The sequence below is a fragment of the Schistocerca serialis genome, chromosome 9, assembly GCF_023864345.2.
Source record: "Schistocerca serialis cubense isolate TAMUIC-IGC-003099 chromosome 9, iqSchSeri2.2, whole genome shotgun sequence".
NCBI lineage: Eukaryota > Metazoa > Arthropoda > Insecta > Orthoptera > Acrididae > Schistocerca > Schistocerca serialis.
This window is the reverse complement of record NC_064646.1, coordinates 166,342,727-166,367,604: the sequence shown is the minus strand read 5'-3', so window position 1 is coordinate 166,367,604 and position 24,878 is coordinate 166,342,727. Positions and strand designations below refer to the sequence as shown.

The window sequence follows — 24,878 nt, the reverse complement described above, 5'->3', positions numbered from 1 at the left end:
ATATCCTACTTTTTCCCCAGTAGACATTTCAGACAGAGAGAAAAATCCAACAAATAACAAAACAAATTTGCAGAGATGAAGGGTGATGTGGAGGGAAAGGGGGAGAACTAAATATTTAATTATTCCACATCCACTTATTGTCTGCCTCCAAGATTACAAAATTCATACACACCCCCTACCTCGCGTAGCTCCTTGGTATTCTAAGTGCATGTCTCTCTTATGTAGGGCATGAGAAAATCCATGTGCCCATAAAGTGCAGTGCTGCAACGTTTACAATTTGTACAGTCCAGTGCCTGACCATATGACACATTCTTTGCCAATGGCTAGTGAGAAGGTGACAGACTTTGTTCAAGGATGCTCAAAACGAAACAGGAAAATCATGCATCCTCCCAAACATTACAGTAGTTATAAATGAAAAGTAACAGCAGCCCAATGTAGGTAAAATGATAACCTTAAGCTACTACACAATGAATCAAGTCAAAATACACACAAGGATTGTATCTCTTATGATTAGCAGGATATCATTCAGTAACCAAAGCACCTCTGAAATAATACACTTCATACTAATTTTAAAAATACTGGAATATAACTAAAGAAGCATATAGATTACAAAATTTAACATGAAATGATTACTACAAATCAAAACCATTGCTAAACAGCCAAGTGTGCCCATTTATGTGAATGAATTCTGTTGATGGATATACACACACAACAAATACTTACATCATGTCCTTGTCTAATATTCCAGAAGTGCTGTAACATCAATAACTAGGAGATGATCAGTATCTACCAGTTCACCATTTCTGTATAATATTCACATCACTCTTAATGCACAGTAAAATTAAAGTAGAATTCTAGCTGTGACAGCTGCACAATATGTTAAAAAAGATCATAACACTTGCCTGTACAGCTTATTTCACACTTAAGCAAATGGAGAGCACTGTGCAGCAAATTTTAGTTTTTATTTGTGATTCTGTTGTCTGTGTGTAAATGGTTCCTTTGCACTGAAATGACGGCAAATAAAATAGTGCTTTCTTCTGAAGAAAAAAGACATTAGCTAAAAAATTCTATTCAATAGATAAAATTGTCATTTTTTTCCATGAACAGGTAAATTGTTTTAATCAATAATGACGGATAATCTGGCAGTTCCCAATAATGGGCTGGATTAGTCTCTTCATTGGAATCAAAAGTTCATGTTTATTTTTTAGGGTGTAAAATATAAGAGTTTAAGAAAGGCAACATATTTGGAAGTTTTTGGTAAAATTCGACATTCATGTGCTTAAAATAATAGGAGAAAGTGAAATCAACAAAAAACTAAAAGAAAGTCATTTGGGCAATAATAAATTGCAACTATGAATTTCAAAGTAAACACATTCGTGTAGCTTCACAAACAAATAACCTACCCACACTTGTCTCTCATCGTTCTGAAATGAAGCTCACACAATTCAGATATTCAGGATATGGAACACAGAGGTGGAAGTACACTTCCCTTCATAGAGTTGTATCATAGTTCCTACAAATGATACATCCAGTTTAGAATAAATTAGTTATTGTCAAATAAAATGTAACCTAATCATTCCTCCACATTTTAGATAAGACAAAAGTCTGTTTTGAGGAAAATAAAGAAAATGACAAAAATCAATTAAAAAATAATGGTACACTTTCTTTAAATGTGTGTAGATTACACCATACCGTTCATCATGCTGTGAGTGGTGCAGGACTGTCTGATCTTCACAAGCTAGATTACCTTTAATTGATAATGAAGAGCAAACGTTTTAAGAAAGACCGTACAAAGCATAAGAGCCTGAGGAATCTATGCCCTGGTGGCGGCAACAGCAAAGCAGGACTGTTACACAATTGCCTTTCCTTCATTTTAAGGCAAAAGGAACCAGCACATGTACAACCAAAAAAACCAAATCATGCTACACTGTGTGACCCTTCCTCACAATTATGTTATAAATTATAAGTTACATCCTAGGTTTTCACTGCAAATTCTTAGAGGCCTTGTGTCCTAATTCCTGAACTATTATATGGTTTCCTTGTAGCTTTCTTTCTCAGGCTTTCTTCTGCCTTTGATTTTGCTATCCCTGGTTGTGTTACCTACAGTTTTTTCGCTGATAGCTTATGTGATAATATTTCCAGTGGCAGGACCATTATTTATTTGATACGGCAGTAATTTGTAGACATACATGTACATGAGATTTAACAGCTGATAATGTCGTATACTTTTGACACAAAAATCTATAATGTTCCCTATACCGCAATGGATGAAAAAGCCACACCAACAGGATAAAACTTTTGATAGATGGGATCCTGTCCAAGGTGTCCTACATATTCTTATCAACAATCATGTGCAGCTCGAGTCATTAATTGCCTCACTTTTTTTAATTACTGTCATTTCACATATATCACAATCCACAGCATAGTCTTCATCAGACTCCCTCTTCATTCCAAAATAAACCTCAATATAAGAAGAAGATAAATGTTTCTCTTGATCCCTTCAGATTATTTTGCATGCCTCGCCGATAAGATGAATGATAGCACGGTTCTCTTGCCTCAATTTTAAAACATGCAAATTATATAAAATGATTAACTGAATTTATAAACACTTCGGTCAGTCACAAAAAGAAAGTGAGGCAAGCGGGCAGTACAAACGAAATTCCTTATGTACAGTAGGGCAATGAATAGAGAGAAAAAAACATCGAAAATAGTATCATAAATTGAAAAATAAAATTCAAGTAAAAACATATTTTTATTTGGATTAATAAATCCAATATGTCTTAATAATTTATAACAAAAAATAAATATTCAGAGTAAAAAAACAAAAAATCAATGGAATGCTTGTCAGTTTAAATTTTTTTTAAAAAAATATATAAAATAGTTAACTGAAGAAAAATTAATGGAATGTAGAAAACAGCCATCCAAGTGAATGTTGTTCACTGCTGAAGCCCACCATCATAAGCATAGTCAGCTTTATTATGCATTATTAGACAGTCATCTACAAAATAGAAACTGTCTGAACGGGTCTCAAATGGGTGAGCAATCATCTCCTTCACTGAAATATAACAAAAACAAGAAAAGTGTAAATAATATATAATTCTCGAGTCTGCACACAACATTGTGAACAATTTGTAATCCAGTAAATAAAGATAAATGGATTCCTATCTCTTTAACCCTAGAACGGACAGGCGAAAAAAAGTAACACAAACGGACGGGCTGGGTCTGACAGACCCACCATTTTATTTACATTCCAGAATAAGTAAGACTTAAATTTTCAACACCAGTGTTACTATACTTCTGTTACTGTTTATTAATATTTAAATTCACCATACATTTCTTTGAAAATAAAGTATTTCTCCAAAAATCTGAAAGTAAAATTATTCAGTACTTAAAAACATTCTTGAACATTTAAAACAGTTTTATTTTATTTTTGACACTTCACGTCCTCACAAGTTATGAAATTAGGATTGTCAAGCACGCTATTACAAAATATTATACATTTTAGTGCATAGCATAATCTAATAAAAAATGGTTTCTCTTGTTACGATATACACATTACTGACCTGTATTTTCTGCACAATCTTCACATAACTTTACAGAATGGGAAAGACACAGCCACTTTCCACAACTTTTTACAAAAATATTTTGTTTTATTGTCTTTGCATTTACAACGACAACCTCATTTTCCTTCTGGAAAAACTTACTTGTCAATGGTAATCCCAGACAGACGTGCTGCCAGTTGTTGAATGTTGCTCGGGAGATTCTTCTGGTTAGCTCTCTGTGCCATGTGTGGTTTTATGAGTTCCAAACCGAGTTGCTTGAGAAATATCCTCCTTGAAATATCCAGTCCCGTGTTTGCTTTGTATACCACAAATGCATTTATACCAGCCATGTTCAAAATGGCATAAAACATGCACAATGGCCAGCGTCTTGTTTGCCTTCCAATGTTATATTCTGAACACGTGGCATCAACCACGTCCACTCCACTTTGTTGAATTGTAGAATGTAATAATTTCTGGCTTCTTCATACTACCGGTTTCTTCATCGATTTTATTGTTTGTATGCACTGAAGACAGCAAAATTACACATTTGTTTTTCTTTGGCACATACGACACCAATGTGAAATTGTCGCAAAATGCGAATATGGATGAATGTATTTCTCTTTTCTTGTGAGGCAAGAATTCCAATGGAATTTCTCTTTTATTTTTGCACAGTGTCCCAACGAGTGTAAGGTTACAGTCTGTGAGCAGTTTTCTTGCAAGAGTGCAGTTGTGAACCAGTTGTCAAGGGTAACCTGTTCCCTTCACTGGCTCCACAAGTTTGAACAAAACATCGTCAGCTGCGTTACTCACATGGAAGAAACCTGGAGTTTGTTGCCCTACATACACTTCAAGTTCTTTACATAGTATGTTTTTGCATCTGCCAAGATAAATATTTTGATCCCATACTTTCCGGGTTTTGAAGCAATGTACATTCTGAAAGAACAATGTCCCCGAAAAGATAGTAACATCTCGTCCACTGTAAGGTATTCACTTGTTGTTTAATGCCTTGTGCAGTTTTTTGTGAATCCTTCGATAATATCATGTACAGGGGCCACTTTATCATTTTTTTACGTTCCTCTCGTGTGAATATTATCTAACCTAACACATCTCAGAAGAAAACGAAATCTTGGCAGTGACATACTTGGAGGAAAGATTTCTGTCCCTGTGCCATAAGTGTCCCAAAATTCTTCCATATTCATTTTGCCTCTGTGAAGAACGCCAGAAATGTACGAAAGACCCAAAAGTGCCTGGAACTCCTCTTTCTTCCAAGTTCCTTGCAGTATTTGGGTCACTTTTATAAAGTGGTTTTACATGATCTATGTAAGTATTTGTGCTCTCTATTATCAAATTGAGCAAATCTTCGTCAATGAACAGCTTCCAGGCCTCGACAATGTTGGTAGCATTTCTGGCTTCCCCACTGACACCAGGCAAATGCGTAATTATATTGTGTGATCTGGTACGTACATTTTGGTTGGGAACCTTTTTCCGCCATTTAGTTCGTCCATCTCTCGACAAATAGTAAGGTGATGATTCACTCGAAGAGGGACTGGAACCAACCACACTAGTTGATACAGAATCTCGAGATGTATTAGTGAGTGTACTCACATTTCTCGCAAGAATAACGACGTTCCGCTTTCTGTGTTGCGATCACTTTCGGGAATAAAATCAGGATCTACATCTGAATCATCATTACCACTTTCTAATAACAGTTTTTCAATTTCTTCATCACTTAGAGGATGCTGCCAGGCCATTTTCGAGCAGTTTTATTGCTCGCAGTCAGTATAACAAGAAGTGTGCATAAGCAGAAAAAGCTAATGTAAATGGATGGGCTGGGTCTCTCAGACCCACAACACGCTTCCTTCCATGTCAACAATCAACTGGCAAACAAAGAAAAATGATGACACAAGCAATGTCCTCTAGGAACATTAACTGAAAGCTACAATGGATGGCTGACTCGCAAGTAGTGTACTCTTGTGGATATTTTTTAACTAAATCCGCTTGGGTCTGAAAGATCCAGCCCATCCGTTCCAGGGTTAAGTGTAGTATGACCATAACATCACTGTAATGTAACAATATATTTACAAGTTGAAAGGTCAATTTGAATGATGTCTGGTGCCTTAGAAAAATAAACCACTCAGTTCAGATACAAGTAAAGGATCCAAAATATAAAAGTTACACTATGTAAATATTTACAGTTATGAGCAATTATGTTTTGGTCATCATTTGATACCTCATATAATAGTTTTCGTGACTGTGAAATAAAGCCAGGCAGACTTTAACAGCCAATGCAGGCACAATTGGTTGGCTTTAATACTTTTAATCCTATATTATTTATTGGAAAATCCTGAATGGAATGGAACAACATTATGAAAAGGAAAGTTGCCACTCACCATATAGCCAAGATGCCACGTTGCAGATAGGCACAACAAGAACACTGTCACAAATAAATCTTTTGGCCAGCAAGGCCTTCGTCAAAAATGATGCCACGCCACGCCACACACACACACACACACACACACACACACACGATTGCAGTCTCTGGCAACTGAAGCCACACTGTCAGTGAACATTCATGCAGACAGACAGCTTGTTAGTTGTCGTGCCCACATAGACTGCAGCACAGTGGTTGCAGCTTAGCTTGTAGATAACATGACAGGTTTCACAGGTAGCCCTACCTTTGATGGGATAGGTGATGTTAGTGACCGGACGGGAGTAGGTGGTGGTGGTGGTGGTGGTGGTGGGAGGATGTATGGGATAGGTGTTGCATCTAGGTCTATTACAGGGTTATGAGCCACAAGGTAAGGGTTTCAGTGCAGGGTTTTGTTGGGATGGACCAGTACATTGTGTAGGTTCGGTGGACCGCAGAATACCACTGTGGGAGGGGTGGGAAGAATAGTGGGCAGCACATTTCTCATTTCAGGGCACGAAGAGAGATAGTCAAAACCCTGGTGGAAAATGTAATTCAGTTGCTCCAGTTCTGGAAGGTACTGAGTTACAAGGGGAATGCTCCTCTGTGGCGAGATGGTGAGACTTCGAGAGGTGGTCGGAGACTGGAAAGATAAAGCACCGGAGATTTGTTTTTGTACAAGTTAGGGAGGATAATTATGGACTGTGAAGGCTTCAGTGAGACACTCGGTGTATTTTGAGAGGGACTGCTCGGCACTGCAGATGCAACAACCTCAGGTGGCTAGGCTGAATAAAGGGACTTCTTGGTATGGAATGGGTGGCAACTGTCAAAGTGGAGGTATTGCTGGTGGTTAGTAGGTTTGATATGGGCAGAGATACTGATGTAGCTATCTTCGATGTGGGGGTCAACATCTAGGGAGATGGCTTGTTGGGCTGAGTAGGACCAGGTGAAGCAAATACTGGAGAAGCTGTTACAGTTCTGGAGGAATGTAGACAGGGTGTCCTCACCCTCGATCCAGACTGCGAAGATGTCTTCAATGAATTTGAGCCAGGTGAAGAGTTTAGAATTCAGGGTGTTTGGGAAGGATTCCTCTAGATCAGGCTGTTCCAGCTCGTCAGCTCCGTTGTGAGCCGCGGAGCGCTCCCTGCTCCAGTGAGCCGTGTCACTCGCTGTGGCCATTCAAGTAGGCCGGCACGTGGCACGACTGGCTGAGGCAGGCGACATGGCAAGCGTTTAGATGTGCCAGCTGCGTCTTACAAGATCGACAACCTCATACTCTTAGCTGCTAAGATGTGGTGACATGCTACACCAGGAAATACGATGTTCAGGAAATAAATAAGAAACAACTGCTTTACAAGAAATAGCATACTAAATTTATTGGGCCTCTGTAGCTTGACACTTTCTTTTCATTTCAAGATCAGAAATATCAGGCATCAAAGTGTTCGCAGCGTTAATGCAGATGATGGCCTTCACGGTTGCATCCTGAAGAAACGATCGTTCCTTACTTTTTACTCTTTCCATTGCTGAGAAAAGCTGCTCACAACAATACGTAGATCCAAACATGCAAATTATCTGAGCAGCATTGTTGTGAAGCTTGGGAAATGTTTTTGCTGTAATTAACGATACCATTGTGACAAATCCAACGTGTTGTAGTACCTCTCTTTCAACAAAGTTGAATTTTGCAAATCAATAATCTCCAATTGAAGTGACGACGACAAGTCATCGGGGGAAACTGAAAAAGGAGTGCTGAACACCTTAAGTGCCATTTTCCAAACTAGTGAGGTCTCGGAATCGTGTTTCAAACGACGTGATGAGCTGCTTTAACCTTGCTTGGTAATCGCCGAAAGTAGTACCTTCAGGTAGTTTTAAAGAAGCAAGACGACTGAAGAGCGTTAAATGTCCATTACTCATCTGCCTCTCAAATAAACGTAACTTTTCATGAACGCTTTGATCTGGTCGTGCATGTCAACGATTAGCTGCACTTTGCCCTGCAATGACAGATTTAAATTATTCAGATGCATAGTTATGTCAGTCAGGAACGCCAGGACTGATATCCATTTTATATCTTTCAGACAACGCATTTCTTCCCCTTTCATTTCAAGAAAAAGGGATATTTCCTCACGAATGGCAAAGAAAACATAAAGAACTTTTCCCCGACTCAGCCAATGAACTGTACTGTGGTAAGGTATATCCCCATACTCCGCTCCCATACCTTTCAGGAATCCTTTGAATTGGCGATGATTCCTACCGTGACACCGCTCAAAATTCACACACTTCATGACATCTTTCATTACGCCACCTAGCTCTACTGTTTCAGCACACAGTGCCTCTTGGTGAATGGAGCAATGAAGAGTCAAAATGTCTTACCCCCAATTCGTCCCAGAGTTTATTTTTCAAACGAGAAGCAAAACCTTGGTGACGCCAGACCATTTGTGGTGCACCGTCTGTCGCTACAGAATGGAGCTTATGCCACGGCAAATTCATATTGTCCACTGATTCACAAACAGCTTCAAAAATGTCACGTCCTGTTGCAGTGTAATCGAGTGGTACCACATCCAAGAGTTCTTCAGTTACTTGCAGCTCCATGTCGACACCGCACACAAAGACACAGTCCGATATGTCGGTGCTTTCGTCAAGCGCTAGCGAAAATGCGACAAAGCTCTCCACCTTTTTCCTGAGCTGTGTCTCTAAATCCGCTGCCATGTCCAGGATTCGACGAGACATTGTTTGCTTCAACAGGCAAAACCCCTTCAATTGCCTGCACCTGCCTTGGAAACAAACATTCTGCAACTGCTACCATGCATGATTTTACGAGTGGTACCACCGAAAAGGCTTGCCACTCGTCGCAATGATGTGAGCGACCCTGTAGCTTGCTCGAATTGCTGATTCAGTAGTGTTTACTCCCCTCTCATTCACCTGAAAATTATAAACGCATTACAGAACACGAATTATGTTGCATGTTTTGATACCCGCTGAATTACGAAACCGTTTTTAACCTTATGTCTCCTGGTACGTCGTTCTGAAGCCTGGCTACCAGTTCCCTGTGTGCAACTCCTTCTACCTGATCGTAGTGTGCTGCGTGAAGACGTGTATAATGTTGTTGTATATTGTACCTCTTCGCAGAATTAAATACTTTGTGACATACAAGACACTGAAGACGACAATCCCTGTCAGTGAATAGAAAGGTATCCTCCAATAGAGGTACAGCGCTCCCACGGTTCGTCATAGCTGTCATTGAACACGGATTATTGCGTCAGTTGCGGCTGCATGCGGCCAGGGGGCAATGAGTTCGCTTTCCCCCCCACGCAGGCTCCGAGCTGCCGCAGTGAGCGCTCCGGCTCCCTGGAGTTCGGTTGGAACAGCCTGCTCTAGATGGCCCATGAACAGGTTGGCATAGGATGGTGCCATACGGGTGTCCATAGCCATACCCTGAATTTGTTTGTAGGTAATGCCTTCAAAGGAGAAGTAATCATAGGTGAGGATATAGTTGGTCATGGCGATTTGGGAAGAGGTTGTTGATTTGGAATCCGTAGGGCGTTGAGAAACATAGAGTTACATAGGGGTAAGGCCATGGGCACTAGGGCTGTTAGTATAAAGTGAGGTGGCATCAATAGTGACGAGCAGGGTACCGGGTGGTTAAGATACAGGAACTGTGGAGAGTTGGTGGAGGAAATGGTTGGTATCTTTCATATAGGAGGGTAGGTTCCAGGTAATGTTTGGAGGTGTTGGTCTATGAGAGGAGAGATTCTCTCAGTGGGGTCACAGTAACCAGCCACAATGGGACAACCTGGGTGGTTGTGTTTACGGACTTAGGAAGCATACAGAAGGTAGGAGGGTGGGGAATGGTAGGGGTGAGGCTTCTGGAATGGGCCTAAGGATTTGAGGAGTGACTGGAGATCTTGCTGGATTTCTGGAAAGAGGCCATTGTGGCAAAATTTGTAGGTGGATGTGTCTGATAGCTGGCGAAATCCTTCTGCCTGGTAATCCTTGCGGTTCAAAACAACAGTGGTGGAGCCTTTGTCCGCAAGTAGGATTATAAAGTCGGGATGAGTTTTTAGATGGAGGATTGCGATTATTTTTGTGGATGTAAGGTTAGTTTGCATATTGAGGGATTTGGGGAATGATGATGATGCAAGATTCAAGGTTAAGAAATTCTGTAAACTTAACAGAGCGTGATTTTGGGGCAGTGGGGGTGGATCACGGTTTGATGGAGGACTTAACTAGAGGACTTAATTGAGTCAGGCAGGGTTCAACATAGGTCTTTGGTTGAGTCTAACTGGTAGAGGTGGTGGCGATAAAGTGTTTACACTGTAGGGACCAGAAGAAAGAGAGAAGGTCTTTAACAAGTCCTGCAAGATTGAATTTGGGAGTCGGGCAAAAGGTGAGGCCTTTGAAAAAAGGACTGATATTTGTGGGGTTAAGGTTTCTGGAGGAAAGGTCTAACTTCCCGACTACTCATAGCTGCCCTATCCTCTCTCCATCTCGTCCCTGTGTGTTCCCCAACAGCACTTCACTGTCCCCCTTCCCGCCCCAGTTTCCCCCTTACTCCCAACCAGTCACTGCTCCCAACATGCACTGGTGCTGCTGCTCAGTGTGGCTTCAGCTGCCAGAGACTGCAGTCATGTGTGTGTGCGTGTGTGTGTGTGTGGGAGGGGGGGGGGGTACATTTTTGACGAAGGCCTTGCTGGCCAAAAGCTTTATTTGTGACAGTGTTTTTGTTGTACCTATCTGCGACTCAGTATCTTCACTATATGATGAGAAGCAACTTTCCTTTTCATAATATTGTTATATTAATTATTGAGTAATTATCATACTGTACTATTTATCATCATTATGTAGTCATGAACTGCTCAGGATTCTGAGACATGCACAAGCGCATGAGCAGATATAACTGTAAGAGTAACATGCACAGTTTTGATCCACACAACAAACCTAGTTTTCATGATGACTTTCCTATTTATCCATGAAAACTACCATTTCTTACCCCGCTTTTTTTTATTGTTATTTAGAATTCAGGAAAGCATTCTGGCAATGGGAAAATGAGGCATGCACAGCAGTGAGACAATACACCACTGTGAAGAAGTGAACAAATTATTAATCCAAATCAGTCAAGTGAGCTGGGAGAACAGAAATTATGTCATGTTCTGTAGCTCAGAAGGCACATTAACCTGCTGATTTATACAGTTACGAGGGTAATCCCAAAAATAAGGTCTCCTATTTTTTTATATAAGTATATAGATCTGTTTATTTCTACAATGGTTTACATCAGTTTACAGCTTGAACATTTAATTATTTTTCGACATAATCACCATTTCTGTCGATGCATTTTTGTAGATGCTGTGGCCATTTTTGTATGCCCATGTCATACCAGATCGCCACCATGCTGTTCAGAAAGTTGTGTATCTTTTCTTTACCTCATTGTCGGAGCTGAATCGCTTTCCAGTAAAATGATCTTTTAATCTTGGGAACAGGTGATAGTCACTGGGCGCCAAGTCAGGATTATAGGGTGGGTGGTTGATTATGTTCCACTGAAACTGTTGCAGGAGAGCAACGGTTTGCCGAGCGATGTGTGGGTGAGCGTTGTCATGGAGAATGTGTACGCCCTTGCTCAACGATCCTCTTCTCCAGTTCTGAATTGTCCATTTGAGTTTTTTCAGAATCTCACAGAACCTGTCAGCGTTAATTGTGGTCCCAGCGATTCAGCTCCGATGACGAGGTGAAAGAAGAGGTTCATAACTTTCTGAACAGCATGTGGCGAGTTGGTATGACATGGGCACACGAAAACTGCCACAGCATCTACAAAAATGCATCAACAGAAATGGTGACTATGTCGAAAAATAGCAAATGTTCAAGCTGTAAACTGATGTAAACCACTGTAGAAATAAACATGTTTATGTACTTATAAAAAAATAGTAGACCTTACTTTTACAATTGCCCTCGTACATTAAAACTGGAGTTACACAGAAACTGTAAAATGAAATACTGGTTGACAAATATTTTCATCAAGGCAAAAAAGTAGAAAATGAGGAGATTTACTTTTTTTCAGTGACAGTGAATGCAGTGAAGCTCCACATTGGATCACCGCATGTCATAAACCATCACTTCACTAGTAATAACTTACCACATTAAAAAAAGAGATATGAAAACAATAATAATAAAATAAAAATCTCTGTCAGTGTACAGTGGCAGGTAATGAGGATCAATGACAAGCCAAACCAAAAGTAAGGTTCCGATATTTTTTACAAGTAGAAAACATTGTTTATTGTTACTAATTAATACATTGTTGAAAAGCTTACACTTTTGTCTATTTTTCAACACCGTCTCCATTTTTTTCAACAAACTTTTAAAGACTGTGCTCCAGCTTCTGTATTACTAAGTCAAAGAAGTCTCTCACCACCCGCTGACAAGATTGTTGTTTTGTTTCAGGGGTGTAATGAAACACCCACGTTTCACTGCCCATGAGGATAAAGCCCATCAACTTCTCCTCGTTGCCTCCCCCCGCCCCCCCCCCCCTCACACTGTTGAAGAAACTTGCAAGCACAGTCACAGCATTGCTCCTTGTGTCCATCAGTCAGCATCCAGGGGACCCAGCGAGCACATACCTTGCGATAACCCAACGTTTCTGTCAAAGTTCTTTCAATTGTGCAGTGGGAAGCTTCAGGAATACATTCAACAAGTTCACAGACAGTGACCCTCTGATCTTTGAGCAGCTCACTTGATCTCCTGGACAGTCCCATCCGAAACCAGCGGTTTCCGTTCTTCATCGTGAACTTCCGTGTGACCCTCAGCAAAAGCCCTGCAACATTTGTGGATGTGCTGAACGGACATGCACTCATCACCATAAACCTCAGTCAGCTGCCAATAGATATCCGTGGGCGGTAACTTCCTTGTGTGGAGAAACTGGATTACTGCTTGAACCTCGCACTTGGCGGGAGCAGCAAACAACACTTCCATCTCTGACTGCTGCCAAGCCAACACTGAGCGACGTAGCGAATCACGGATGGACAGGCTCAAGAGTGCAGGAACCACTGCACATGGCACTGTTGTCCGATTTAGCCTAGCACCTTCCCTTGAGGCTGTAGCTCATTGGGAACCTTACTTTTGGTACAACCCTCGCATTTAAAGACACTACCTTTCCTATTCAATTTATCTTCAGAGTCCTTTGTCATATTTGATAAAATTAAAATATCATCAGCAAACATCAAAGTTTTTATTCTTCCTGGTCAACTTCAGTTCTCTTCCCACGTTCTTCCTTGCTGCTTGCTCAATGTATGGACTGAATAGCACTGGGAATAAGCAAAAACCTAGTTTCAACTACTGCTTCCCTTACACGTCATTTGACTCATGAAACTGCAGCCTGGTCTCTGTAAAAGTATGAAATATTTTTTTACCTGTGCTTTATCATTGCTACCTTCAGAATTTCTAACAAATTGACACATGGTTCTGTAATATTCACACCTGTTTTCTTTGTAATGGTGATTATCAGTCTTTATGAAGTGAAAGTATTTTGCCTGATTCATATATCTTGCCTACCGGATGAAATAGCTTTGTCACGGTATTTTCTCCTGTTGATCTACATAATTCTGAGGGAGTGTCACCTATCTAAGGTGCCTTGTTTTGACTTAGATCTTTAAACTCTTTAGTTAATATATCCCATGTCCTCTTCATCTACTCCTCCCTGCATTTCCATAATACTGTTTTCATATCTGCTTTCTTTACATAGCTCTTTCACCTTTCAGACCTTCTTGTCTTGCTTAGTAGTGTCTTGTCACCTTAAAATTCATATAGTTGCTTCACTTTTTTCCAAAGGTTTCTTCATTCTCCTACAGGTAGCATCCACAGGGTGTCCAGGGATAGAGTTCAGATTTCAAAAACAATTATCTCAAAAACTAAGAATGATGGAGAAGTGCAACAACAAGTATGTTTATTGTGAAAGATGTAAGAATTTTATGCAAAAGTTTTGAAATAGTTCAAAATTCTTGCAAATGGCACTGCATGCTATGCAGCTCATGTGGTTTCGTGTGCATAATTAATCTTGTCCTTTGCAAGCAGCCTTTGACTCACTTTACAATCTTTTTTAAATGTCCACCCCTCGCAGCACAGTGGTGGTGCAAATGAACAATGAAATTTCCATCACATCCTTTAGCATATTAACGGAATGGTAACACAGAGATTTAGGAAAAAGGTTTTAGCAGGTGTGGACTCTGACCACAATGTATTGGTTATGAATTGTAGATTAAAACTGAAGAAACTGCAAAGAGATGGGAATTTAAGGAGATGGGATCTAGATAAACTGAAAGAACCAAAGGTTGTAGAGTGTTTCAAAGAGAGCATTAGGAAAAGACTGACAAGAACAGGGGAAAGAAATACCGTAGAAGAAGAATTGGTAGCTTTGATAGATGAAATAGTGAAGGGAGCAGAGGATCAAGTAGGTAAAAAGACAAGGGCTAGTAGAACTCCTTGGGTAACAGAAGAGATACTGAATTTAATGAAAGGAGAAAATATAAAAATGCACTAAATGAAGCAGGCAAAAAGGAATACAAACTTCTCAAAAATGAGATTGACAAGAAGTGCAAAATGGCTAAGCAGGGATGGCAAGAGGACAAATGTAAGGATGTAGAGACATATATCACTAGGGGTAAGATAAATACTGCCTACAGGAAAATTAGAGAGACCTTTGGAAGAAAAAGAAGCAATTCTATGAATATCAAGAGCTCAGATGGAAAATCAGTTCTAAGCAAAGAAGGAAAAGAAGAAATGTGGAAGGAGTGTATAGAGGGTCTACACAAGAGCGATGTACTTGAGGGCAATATTATGGAAATGGGAGAGGACGTAAGTGAAGATGAAATGGGAGATATGATACTGCGTGAAGAATTTGACAGAGCGCTGAAAGACCTAAGTCGAAACAAGGCCCTGGGAGTGGACAACATTCCTCAGGAGAGCCAGCGAAGACAAAAGTCTTACCATCTGGTGAGCAAGGTGTATGAGACGGAGGAAATACCCTCAGACTTCAAGAAGAATATAATAATTCAAATCCCAAAGAAAGCCAGTGATGCCAGGTGTGAAAATTACTGAACTATCAGTTTAATAAGTCATGGCTGCAAAATACTGACACAAATTCTGTACAGACGAATGGAAAAACTGGTAGAAGCCGACCTCGGGGAAGATCAGTTTGGATTCCGTAAAATGTTGGAACTTGTGAGGCAATACTGACCCTACAACTTATCTTAGAAGATAGATTAAGGAAAGGCAAACCTACATTTCTAGCATTTGTAGACTTAGAGAAGGCTTTTGACAATGTTGACAGGATTAATCTCTTTCAAATTCTGAAGGTGGCAGGGGTAAAACACAGGGAGTGAAAGGCTATTTACAATTTGTACCAAAAACAGATGACAGTTATAAAGAGTCGAGTGGCATGAAAGGGAAGCAGTGGTTGGGAGGGGAGTGAGACAGGGTTGTAGCCTATGTTATTCAATTTGTATATTGAGCAAGCAGTAAAGGAAACAAAAGAAATATTCAGAGTAGGAAAATAAAATCCATGGAGAAGAAATAAAAACTTTGAGGTTTGCCGATGACATTGTAATACTGTCAGAGACAGCAAAGGACCTCGAAGAGCAGTTGAATGGGGTGGACCATGTCTTCACAGGAGGACATAAGATGAACAACAACAAAATCAAAATGAGGATAATGGTATGTAGTCTAATTAAATCAGGTGATCTTGAGAGAATTAGATTAGGAAATGAGACACTTGCAGTAGCAGATGAGTTTTGCTATTTAGGGAGACCAAGAGATGAATGCACTAAGCAGATTCAGAAGGATGTAGGGCGCAGTTGTTACTTCGAGATGATGGATCTTCCACAAGATACAGTAGCACGGAGAGCTGCATCAAACCAATATCCAGACTGAAGACCATAACAACAACAACATTAGTGGAAATGGATTCAGAGTCCTCACGAATTGCCGATTCTTGCTCATCCAGCTAGTAGGATGGTTCTGGTAGACAGTGTCTTAGTTTGCCCCACAAAAAGCAGTCACAATGTGTCAGATCAGAAGAATATGAAGGCCAATCCACTCCTGTGCCAGTAAATTTGTAATAATCCAATACAATGACTCTTAAACACTTGTTTGGAGCGATGTGGTCTGTCCTGACCTCGCATGACCCACTTGGTGCCTGGTCGATCCTGCAATGCTAGCTGCGGCAACAAATTGTTCCAAAAGTGCAACGCAAATTTCAGTAGTGATTGTTTCTCACATGCAAAAAGGGTTAGTGATGACTCTGCCGCATACTACAGCCCAAACAGTAACTTTAGAAGAATACAGTGGTTTCTCTTCAAACAAATCGGGATTTTCAGAATCCTAAAATCAACAGTTTTGTTTATTTATGATTCCATTCAGGTAGAAGTGTGTTTCATTTGTGAATCAGATGTAGCCACAATCAAATCTTTCATTATCAATCATTGTGAGAATTTTGTCCGCAAAGACAGCTCTCTGTTGCACAGCTGTTAAAATTATGACCTTGTACCTTTGGATTTTCAATGAAAATGTGTAGGCTGAGCCTCAGTACTTACTCCAGTTTGGAACACTTCAAACCAGTCTCTGTTGTAGTTCTTTAGATGGATTTCCTTGGAGTTTGCTGAACAATAACCAGAAACTGTGGCAACATTTTCAGGAGTTATTACAGTTTGTCTGAGGCCAACGTTCCCCACTATATCATCAGTCACATTGCCTGTCTGTTGGCACATGGCAAAGAGCTTTTGAATCATTTTCACATAGGTTTCCTTTAGAACATTAAATTGTGTTTGAAAGCTGTGCCTTGTTTCCACACGACTGTTTTCTAACTTGTGGTATTCCATTACCAGAAAACATTTTGTTCAGTGGAATACATGATTGCAACCTCTTCCTTTAGTATGCTAACGTCCTTTCATGTTCCAACTGTGGACCTGATCGCTCTGAGCTGTGGTGCACTATTTATAGGCACTACGTACTGCAATTACAGTTGCACCTGTTAGCTGCTTTTCGAACTATTTGAAACTTCTGTATAAAATTCTTACAGATGTCGCAATAAACATACGGTTTATTGTGCTTATCTATCCATCTTAGTTTCTGAGATATTTCATTTTGAAAGCAGGGACTCCTTCACTGGACATCCTGTATCTTGGCCACTGTCATGCACAATTCTACAGATTTGCATTTCTCCTCTATCCATTCTTGCTTTGCCATTTTGCACTTCTTGTCTATCTTTGTGAGACATCATTATTACCTTTTGCCTGTTTCACTTGAAGGATTTTTATATTTTCTCCCATCCTCAATTACAGTCAATATCTTGTGTGTTATCTGCATATTTCGATTTAGTCTTTGTGGCTATTTGATCCTCTTATGCCTTCACTTTAACGATCTCTCAAAGCACCCATTCACTTCTATTGTGTTCCTTTCCTTTTTTTTCACTCAATAGTTGCCTGGTATTCGCTTTGAGACTATCAACAGCCTCTGTTCCTTTAAATCTATCTAGGTCCCACCTCCTTAATTCCCTACCTTTCTGCAATATTTTTTATTTCACTCTGCAGTTTACAACCAATGAATTACCAGCATAGTCCATATCCACCTGTGGAAATATTTTGTAGTTTAAAATCTGATTGCAAAATCTGTCTTACCATTAGATAATAAGTAATCTATCTGAAAGTTTTCATTCTCTCCAGGTCTCTTCCTTGTAAACAATAACCCTTCAAGAGTGTTAAACCAAGTGTTTGCAATGATTAAAACACGTTCTGTGCAAAACTCTGCTGGTTTCCATCCCCCCCCCCCCCCTCCAGTGCACGATATAATCTTTATCCTTCTCTTCCTTTTCCCGTTAAGAAGTTCCAGTCCCTTAACACAATTCATTTTTTGGTCTTTGTTGCAAAACTGGATTGATAACTGAATGTAGAAAAGAAGTCACTAGAGACAGAATGTGTCAAATGATTCATTTGAAAACAACAGAATATGTCAAGACGGCCACTCATTTTATGGCTGGGGGCATTAAATGGTATACACAAAGAAAGAAAAAAAAGTTATGGTTTCAGCATCCTGCTCATTAGACCATTAGGTACTAAGCACAGGCACAGATTGATGGAGGCCAGAGATGTCGCTTTTACAGGAACCATCCTGGCATAATGCTTTAACTGATATAGAGCCACTTTATGTCAAGAGGTCTCATTTCGAAAAAAGTTCCTGTATGACCACCACGGATTTAGATGAAATATTGTGTGATCATTCACATTAGCTATAATGAACATTGGTAAAATTTCACTTTTTATACTGGCAGGGATAGAGTCACTTGTCTGACCCCATACGCACCTTTCAAGAGTGCATCTGAGTGTTTGGCGACTGAGTGCTATATCTTGGGCCATATTTTCTTGAAAGAAAAAAACCAGGGTATCTTGTACAACTGTTTGCACTCTCCAATGCGGAATAACAAAAAATGATTTCCTGATCAATTTCCATACAGATAATTTGAAGCAAAGTCGGCTGGAAAAATAGACACTTGAAAAAAATGTGAAATTTAGCTTTATATATCTTCTGAAATAAGTATGTGAAATTTCTTATGTGATAATCTACCAGCACAAGGTGTTTGAATATAAAATTTTATTCTCCTACTGTTTTCCAGTGGTTTAAAAACTGACGCCAAAGTTGACGATTGTTGTAAAAACACCAAACCACTTTTGCAAGAAAGTACTTTCTGCAAAATCTTTCAAACAACTTTCATTAGAAGGACCACATTAGAAAGAACCATTTAAAAAATTACATTTGGTTTTACGAAGTGAGCATATAAGATCCTAAAAAATAATGATAAGTCAAAGATGCAGTGAAAATAGGCCCTAAAACAAGTAGAAGTGGTTTAAGAAGTGCAAATGTTATATTCTCTTTTCTCTATGAGGTATTGGATGGATTCAACTAAATATTTCGAATCCTAGGCATCTTTTTCTGATTTAACTAAGGCGTTTGTGTTGATCACAAAATATTGCTCCAGAAGCTGGACCACTACGAAATACGGAGAGTAGCTCACAATTGGTTCACCTCTTACTTTAACAACAGACAGCAAAAGGTCATTATTTACAGTGCTGAGAACGGCTGAGATGTGAGGTCTGAGTGGAGCACATTGAAATTTGTGTGTGTGTGTGTGTGTGTGTGTGGGGGGGGGGGGGGGGGGGCTAGGGCCACTCCTGTTCATTATTTCTATAATTGATATGCCCTCTAGTATTACATGTCATTCTAAAATATTTCTGTTTGGCGGTGACACTAGCTTAGTAGTAAAGGATCTTGGGTGCAACATTGACTCTGTTTCAAATAGTGCAGTTCATGACATAAGTTCATGACTCTTAGAAAATAGAACTAATGCTAAATCATAATAAGAGTCAGTTTTTACAGTTTCTAACACACAATTTAACAAAGCCCGTAATTTTAATTTCACAGGATGGGTATATGACTAGTGATACTGAACAGTTCAATTTTTGGGTATTCAGACAGATAGTAAACTGTACTGGAAAGCCAACGTTCAGGATCTCGTTCAAAGATTTAATGCTGCCATTTTCACTACTTGAATGGTATCTAAAGTAAGTGATAGTTCGACACAAAAAACAGTCTACTTTGCTTATCTTCATTTGCTTGTGTCGTATGGTATTATATTTTGGGGTAACTCTTTCCATTCTCAAAGGATATTTTTGGCTTGGAAAATGACAGTTCGGGTAACACCTGATGTAAGTTTGGGAACCTGTTGTTGACCTCTGTTCACTAGTCAGACAATGACCTCTCAATATACGAGGGCGGTTCAGAAAGTAACCTCCGATTGGTCACAGTGCGGGTTGTGGGGGGAGTAGCGACGCCATCTGTGCGTTCACGCACTCAACAGGTCAGTCGGCATCAAGCCGTGGTCAAGTGAACGTCGTACCTGCGCTAGTTTAGTTTTTGTGGCAGTTTGAAATGTGTGCTGCAATAGAAAACCCCGCCAAATGTGAAGTGCGTGCTGTCATAAGGTTTTTTACAGCCAAAGGATATTCTGCAGCAGCTATTCATCGTGAGCTTTGTGCCGTGTACAGACCAAGAGTTATGAGTGAAGGAGTTGTCCGTGAATGGGTACGTTTATTTAAAAGTGGACGAGAAAACGTTCATGATGAAGAGAGGAGTGGTAGACCATCATTGGTGACTGACGAACTCGTTCAGACAGTTGATGCAAAAGTTCGTGAAAATCGACGTTTCTCAATGTCGGAGTTGTCTACTGGTTTTCCACAGATTTCTAAGACACTCTTGTACGAGATAGTGACAGCAAGATTGGGTTACCGTAAGTTCTGTGCACGATGGGTGCCCAAAATTCTTACCGACCACCACAAAACTCAAAGAATGGCCTCTGCATTAGACTTTCTGTCACGTTATGAGGACGAAGGAGAACCATTGTTAAACAGAATCGTGACCGGTGACGAAACCTGGATTAAGTACGTGAACCCTGAGACAAAGGAACAATCAAAGATGTGGGCACATTCAAATTCGCCTACCAAACCAAGAAAAGCCTCGCAAGATTTTTCTGCCAGAAAACTGATGGCAACGGTTTTTTGGGATGCCAAAGGGGTGTTGTTGGTTGAATTCATGGAACGTGGTACGACCATTAATCAAGACGTGTACTGTGAAACAATAAAAAAGTTACGACGGGCTATACAGAACAAACGCCGTGGTATGCTGACTTCCGGTATCGTTTTTTTGCACGAAAACGCCCGTCCTCACTCTGCTCGCAGAACAACGGCCCTTCTTGAGTCCTTCAAGTGGGACGTTATCAACCATCCACCTTACAGCCCAGACCTGGCGCCAAGTGATTATCACCTCTTCATGCATTTGAAGAAATGGCTCGGGTCACAGCGGTTTGATGACGACGAAGAGCTCAAAGATGCGGTCACAGGCTGGCTCCAGGCACAAGCGGGTGATTTTTATGCAGAAGGAATTTCAAAGCTTGTGAAGAGATACGATAAGTGCCTCAATCGCTATGGAGACTATGTAGAAAAATAGTGCAAAGATGTAGTTGTAAGATGTATATATTAAAATATTTTTATTTAACTTTGTGTATTTTTTTAAATCAACCGGAGGTTACTTTCTGAACGGCCCTCGTATATATTCTTTCCTGTCGTTTCTTGTTAACAATATCAGCTTACTCCCAAGAATTAGCAGCTTTCACTCAGTTAATACTAGGTAGAAATCCGATCTGCATTTGGATCGCACTTCCTTGACTCTCGTGCAGTAAGGGTGCAGTATACTGCTGCATCCATTTTCAATAAGCTACTACATGAATTCAAAAATCTTAGCACTAATCCATGCACTTTCAAATCGAAACTGAAGAGTTTCCTCATGGGTCACTCCCTCTAACCTGTTGGGGAGTTCCTCGAAAAATTAAGCGATTCCTGTGTTATATTGTTGATTGCATTTACATAAATTATGGATTGATATTTTTTTTGAGGCGTTTCATAAACATTTTATCTGTTATTTCTTTTATGTTGTAATTTCATGTACTGACATGTTCTGTGACCTTGGAGATTTGCTCCTCAATTTGCTCATATGGAACTAGAGGCGGAAAAAAAAAAAAAAAAAAAAAAAAAAAAAAAAAAAAAAAAAAAAAAAATAAAATGTGGTAAGGTACAGCAACTAAGGAATCCAATCTGTTTTACTCTATGTAAATATAAGGTTAATAAAAGTAAACATGGTCCACGGTGGGCTGTAATATGATGTTTATTTAATTGTGCAATTAGCTAATTTCGACTAAGTGTCATTATCAAGCACATTCGTAACATCTGTTTTTTGTGTCATTTTCATTTTCAAATGACAATGATGCTTAGTCAAAATTATCTAATCACACCATTAAATAAACATTGCATTACAGCCTACTATGGATCATGTTTACATTTATTAAGCATCTGGAGGCTGTGGCTCCCCACAAATACAAAAGTTTAAATATAAAGTAATACATACCTAGCTCTGGTGGCAACGTTGGAAATTCATAAATGTGTTCACATGTATTCTTGCTGTTAGGTATGCAGAAACCAAATTCAAAATCAAAACTCTTTAACAGTTTATCTCTGAAGAAATGTCTTTCAATCATCCGGAATTTACTGACTGGTTTATTTCCAACAGTAAACTCAACTCTTGAGGGGGAGAAAAGAAAAAAAATACTTATAAATACTGTTAATAAATAAGTTACATTTCATTTTTGTTAAGTCATGAATACTTACGTTGCTCCCACAGTCTTTAGCTTAAGGAACTGGGGTGTAAACTGGTAACGAACAAATCTACCAGCATTTGGATCAGACTCCTCTCGTTCAGGATCAGAATCAGCATCTTCAACATCTAACATAGATAAATGATAAATTTACTAAGATGGGGTTTAGTTATGTTGTCTCTTGCATAGTGCAAACAGTAACTGCTTATCAAAACAAAAAAATGCAGCACCACATCCAGGAACAAAGAGCGCATCTGAAGAATCTCAAACCTTCAGAAGCTAGGTTCTGGTCTAAGGAATTAATGGGATAAATGAAAATGGGATGGGTGGTCAGAGGAATGAATGACACTTCTGTATACATCAATGGAAACGTCTCTGAGGTCGAGCAGTACAAAAGGAAGTTGGAAGAACAAAATAAAATAAAAACTGCAAGTAGAATGGGACACTCGAATGACATTGGGAAATTAGCACAAACAAATTTTAAGGAGATCAGTTTACAAACAAATTAAAATTACATTAAAAAATTGAACAAGTTCTCACTATAAAAAGCACTCTCATAGGAAAATTTAATATATCTAGATCTACATCTAGAGGCCTACTCTGCGAATCACACTTATGTGCCTGTCAAAGGGTTCATTGAACCACCTTTACAATGATCCTCTATTATTCCACTGTGGAACACTGAACAGAAAAAACGAACACTTGCATCTTTCTGTGCAAGCTCTGATTTCCCTTATTTTATTATGATGATCGTTTCTCCCTATGTAGGTCGGCATCAAAAAGATGTTTTCACATTTGGAGGAGAAAGTTGGTGACTGAAATTTCGAGAGAAGATCCCGCCGCAATGTGAAATGCCTTTGTTTTAATTATGTCTACCACAAATCCTGTATCATGTCCGTGACACCCTCCCCCCTATTTCTCAATAATATATAACCTGCTACCCTTCTTTCAACTTTCTTGATGTACTCTGTTAATCCTATCTGGTAAGGATCCTACATTGTGCAATACTCCAAAAGAGGACAGTCAAGTGTAGGGTAGGCAGTCTCTTTAGTAAGTCTGTTGCATCTTCTAGGTGTTCTGTCAATAAAACAGAGTCTTTAGTTCATATTCCTCCTATCATTTTCTGTGTGTTTTTTCCAATTTAAATTGCTTGCAATTGTAATTCGTACATATTTAGTCAAGTTTATGGCATTTAGATTTGACTGATTTATCGTGTAACCAAAGTTAATCAGATTCCTTTTAGCACTCATGTAGAGGACACCACACTTTTCATTAATTACGGTCAACTGTCAATTTTTTTTACCATACAGAAATCTTATCTAGATCGCTTTGCAATTGGCTGATCATCTGATGACTTTAGTAGATGATAAACGACAGCATAATCTGCAAATAACCTAAGATGTCTACTCAGACTGTCTTCTAAATCATTTATATAGACAAGGAACAACAGAAGGCCTATAACATTGCCGTGGGGAACGACAGAAATCACTTCTGTTTTACTCGATGACTTTCCATCAACAACTACAGTACTGTGACCCCTCTGACAAGAGATACAAAACCCAGTTGCATAACTGTGACAATATGCCATAAACGTGCAATTTAATTACAAGCCACTTGTGGGGTACAGTTTAGAAAACCTTCTGGAAATATACAAATTCGGGAGCAATGTGAAATCCTATGTCGATAGCACTCACAACTTTTTGTGAGTTAACAACAATGACACTTCTGAAGATAATGTGATACTTTCAAACAACTTTGATGATGATAACTGCTCTGAAAATAGCAACGAAACTGCTGAAGATGGAACTTTATCCCTTAGTCATGAACCTCAGCCTGCTTCTCTGGTCGGAGCTTATCAGAAGATGTGCCCAACAAAAGACGGAGAGAACATGTGGTTGTAGTGAAGAACCAAGAGTTGTTGAAAAAAGCAGACAAGCTTCATTCCTTAAAAATACATTTAATATGAGAGGAATACAATGCAAAAACGTTGTTAATAGAAAGACAAAGAGAAATCATGAAAGGAGAGCATAACCTTAAAATGGAAATTATGAATAAGTTCAAGAACATAATAGAGCAAACTTCGGGTTCCGGTTCTTCAGCCAGTGTGCTCGAGAAATTTAGTTTTTGTGAATGAATAAGAAAATATTCGTATTTATAAAATATCTTTTATTTCCTTGGTATTTTTTCAAATGGTTAATATGTGCTTGTTTCTTGTATGGCATAATATTTGTGTTTATCATTTCAGTGTCAGTACTGTTGTTGTTGTGGTCTTCAGTCCAGAGACTGGTTTGATGCAGCTTTTCATGCTACTCTATCCTGTGCAAGGTTCTTCATCTCCCAGTACCTACTGCAGCCTACATCCTTCTGAATCGGTTTAGTGTATTCATCTCTTGGTCTCCCTCTACGATTTTTACCCTCCACGCTGCCCTCCAGTACTAAATTGGTGATGCCTTGATGCCTCAGAATATGCCCTATCAACCGATCCCTTCTTCTAGTCAAGTTGTGCCACAAATTTCTCTTCTCCCCAATCCTATTCAATACCTCCTCATTAGTTAAGTGATCTACCCATCTAATCTTCAGCATTCTTCTGTAGCACCACATTTCAAAAGCTTATATTCTCTTCTTGTCTAAACTATTTAACGTCCATGTTTCACTTCCATACATGGCTACACTCCATACAAATGCTTTCAAAAACGGC

General features: G+C 39.4%; 1 protein-coding gene across 1 annotated transcript in view; it reads right to left on the bottom strand.

The window, feature by feature from the left end:
- Nucleotides 1–2,733: 2,733 nt before the first annotated feature.
- Nucleotides 2,734–24,878, bottom strand: part of LOC126419805 (protein unc-119 homolog B) — a 51,512-nt gene continuing 29,367 nt past the window's right edge. Inside the window, exons 4-6 of the mRNA XM_050086989.1 lie at nucleotides 22,194–22,308; nucleotides 21,934–22,106; nucleotides 2,734–3,055 (exon numbers count right to left, since the gene is read on the bottom strand). Coding sequence (XP_049942946.1) covers nucleotides 2,937–3,055; nucleotides 21,934–22,106; nucleotides 22,194–22,308 — 407 coding nt within the window. The 3' untranslated portion in view covers nucleotides 2,734–2,936. The remainder of the gene's footprint in view (nucleotides 3,056–21,933; nucleotides 22,107–22,193; nucleotides 22,309–24,878) is intronic.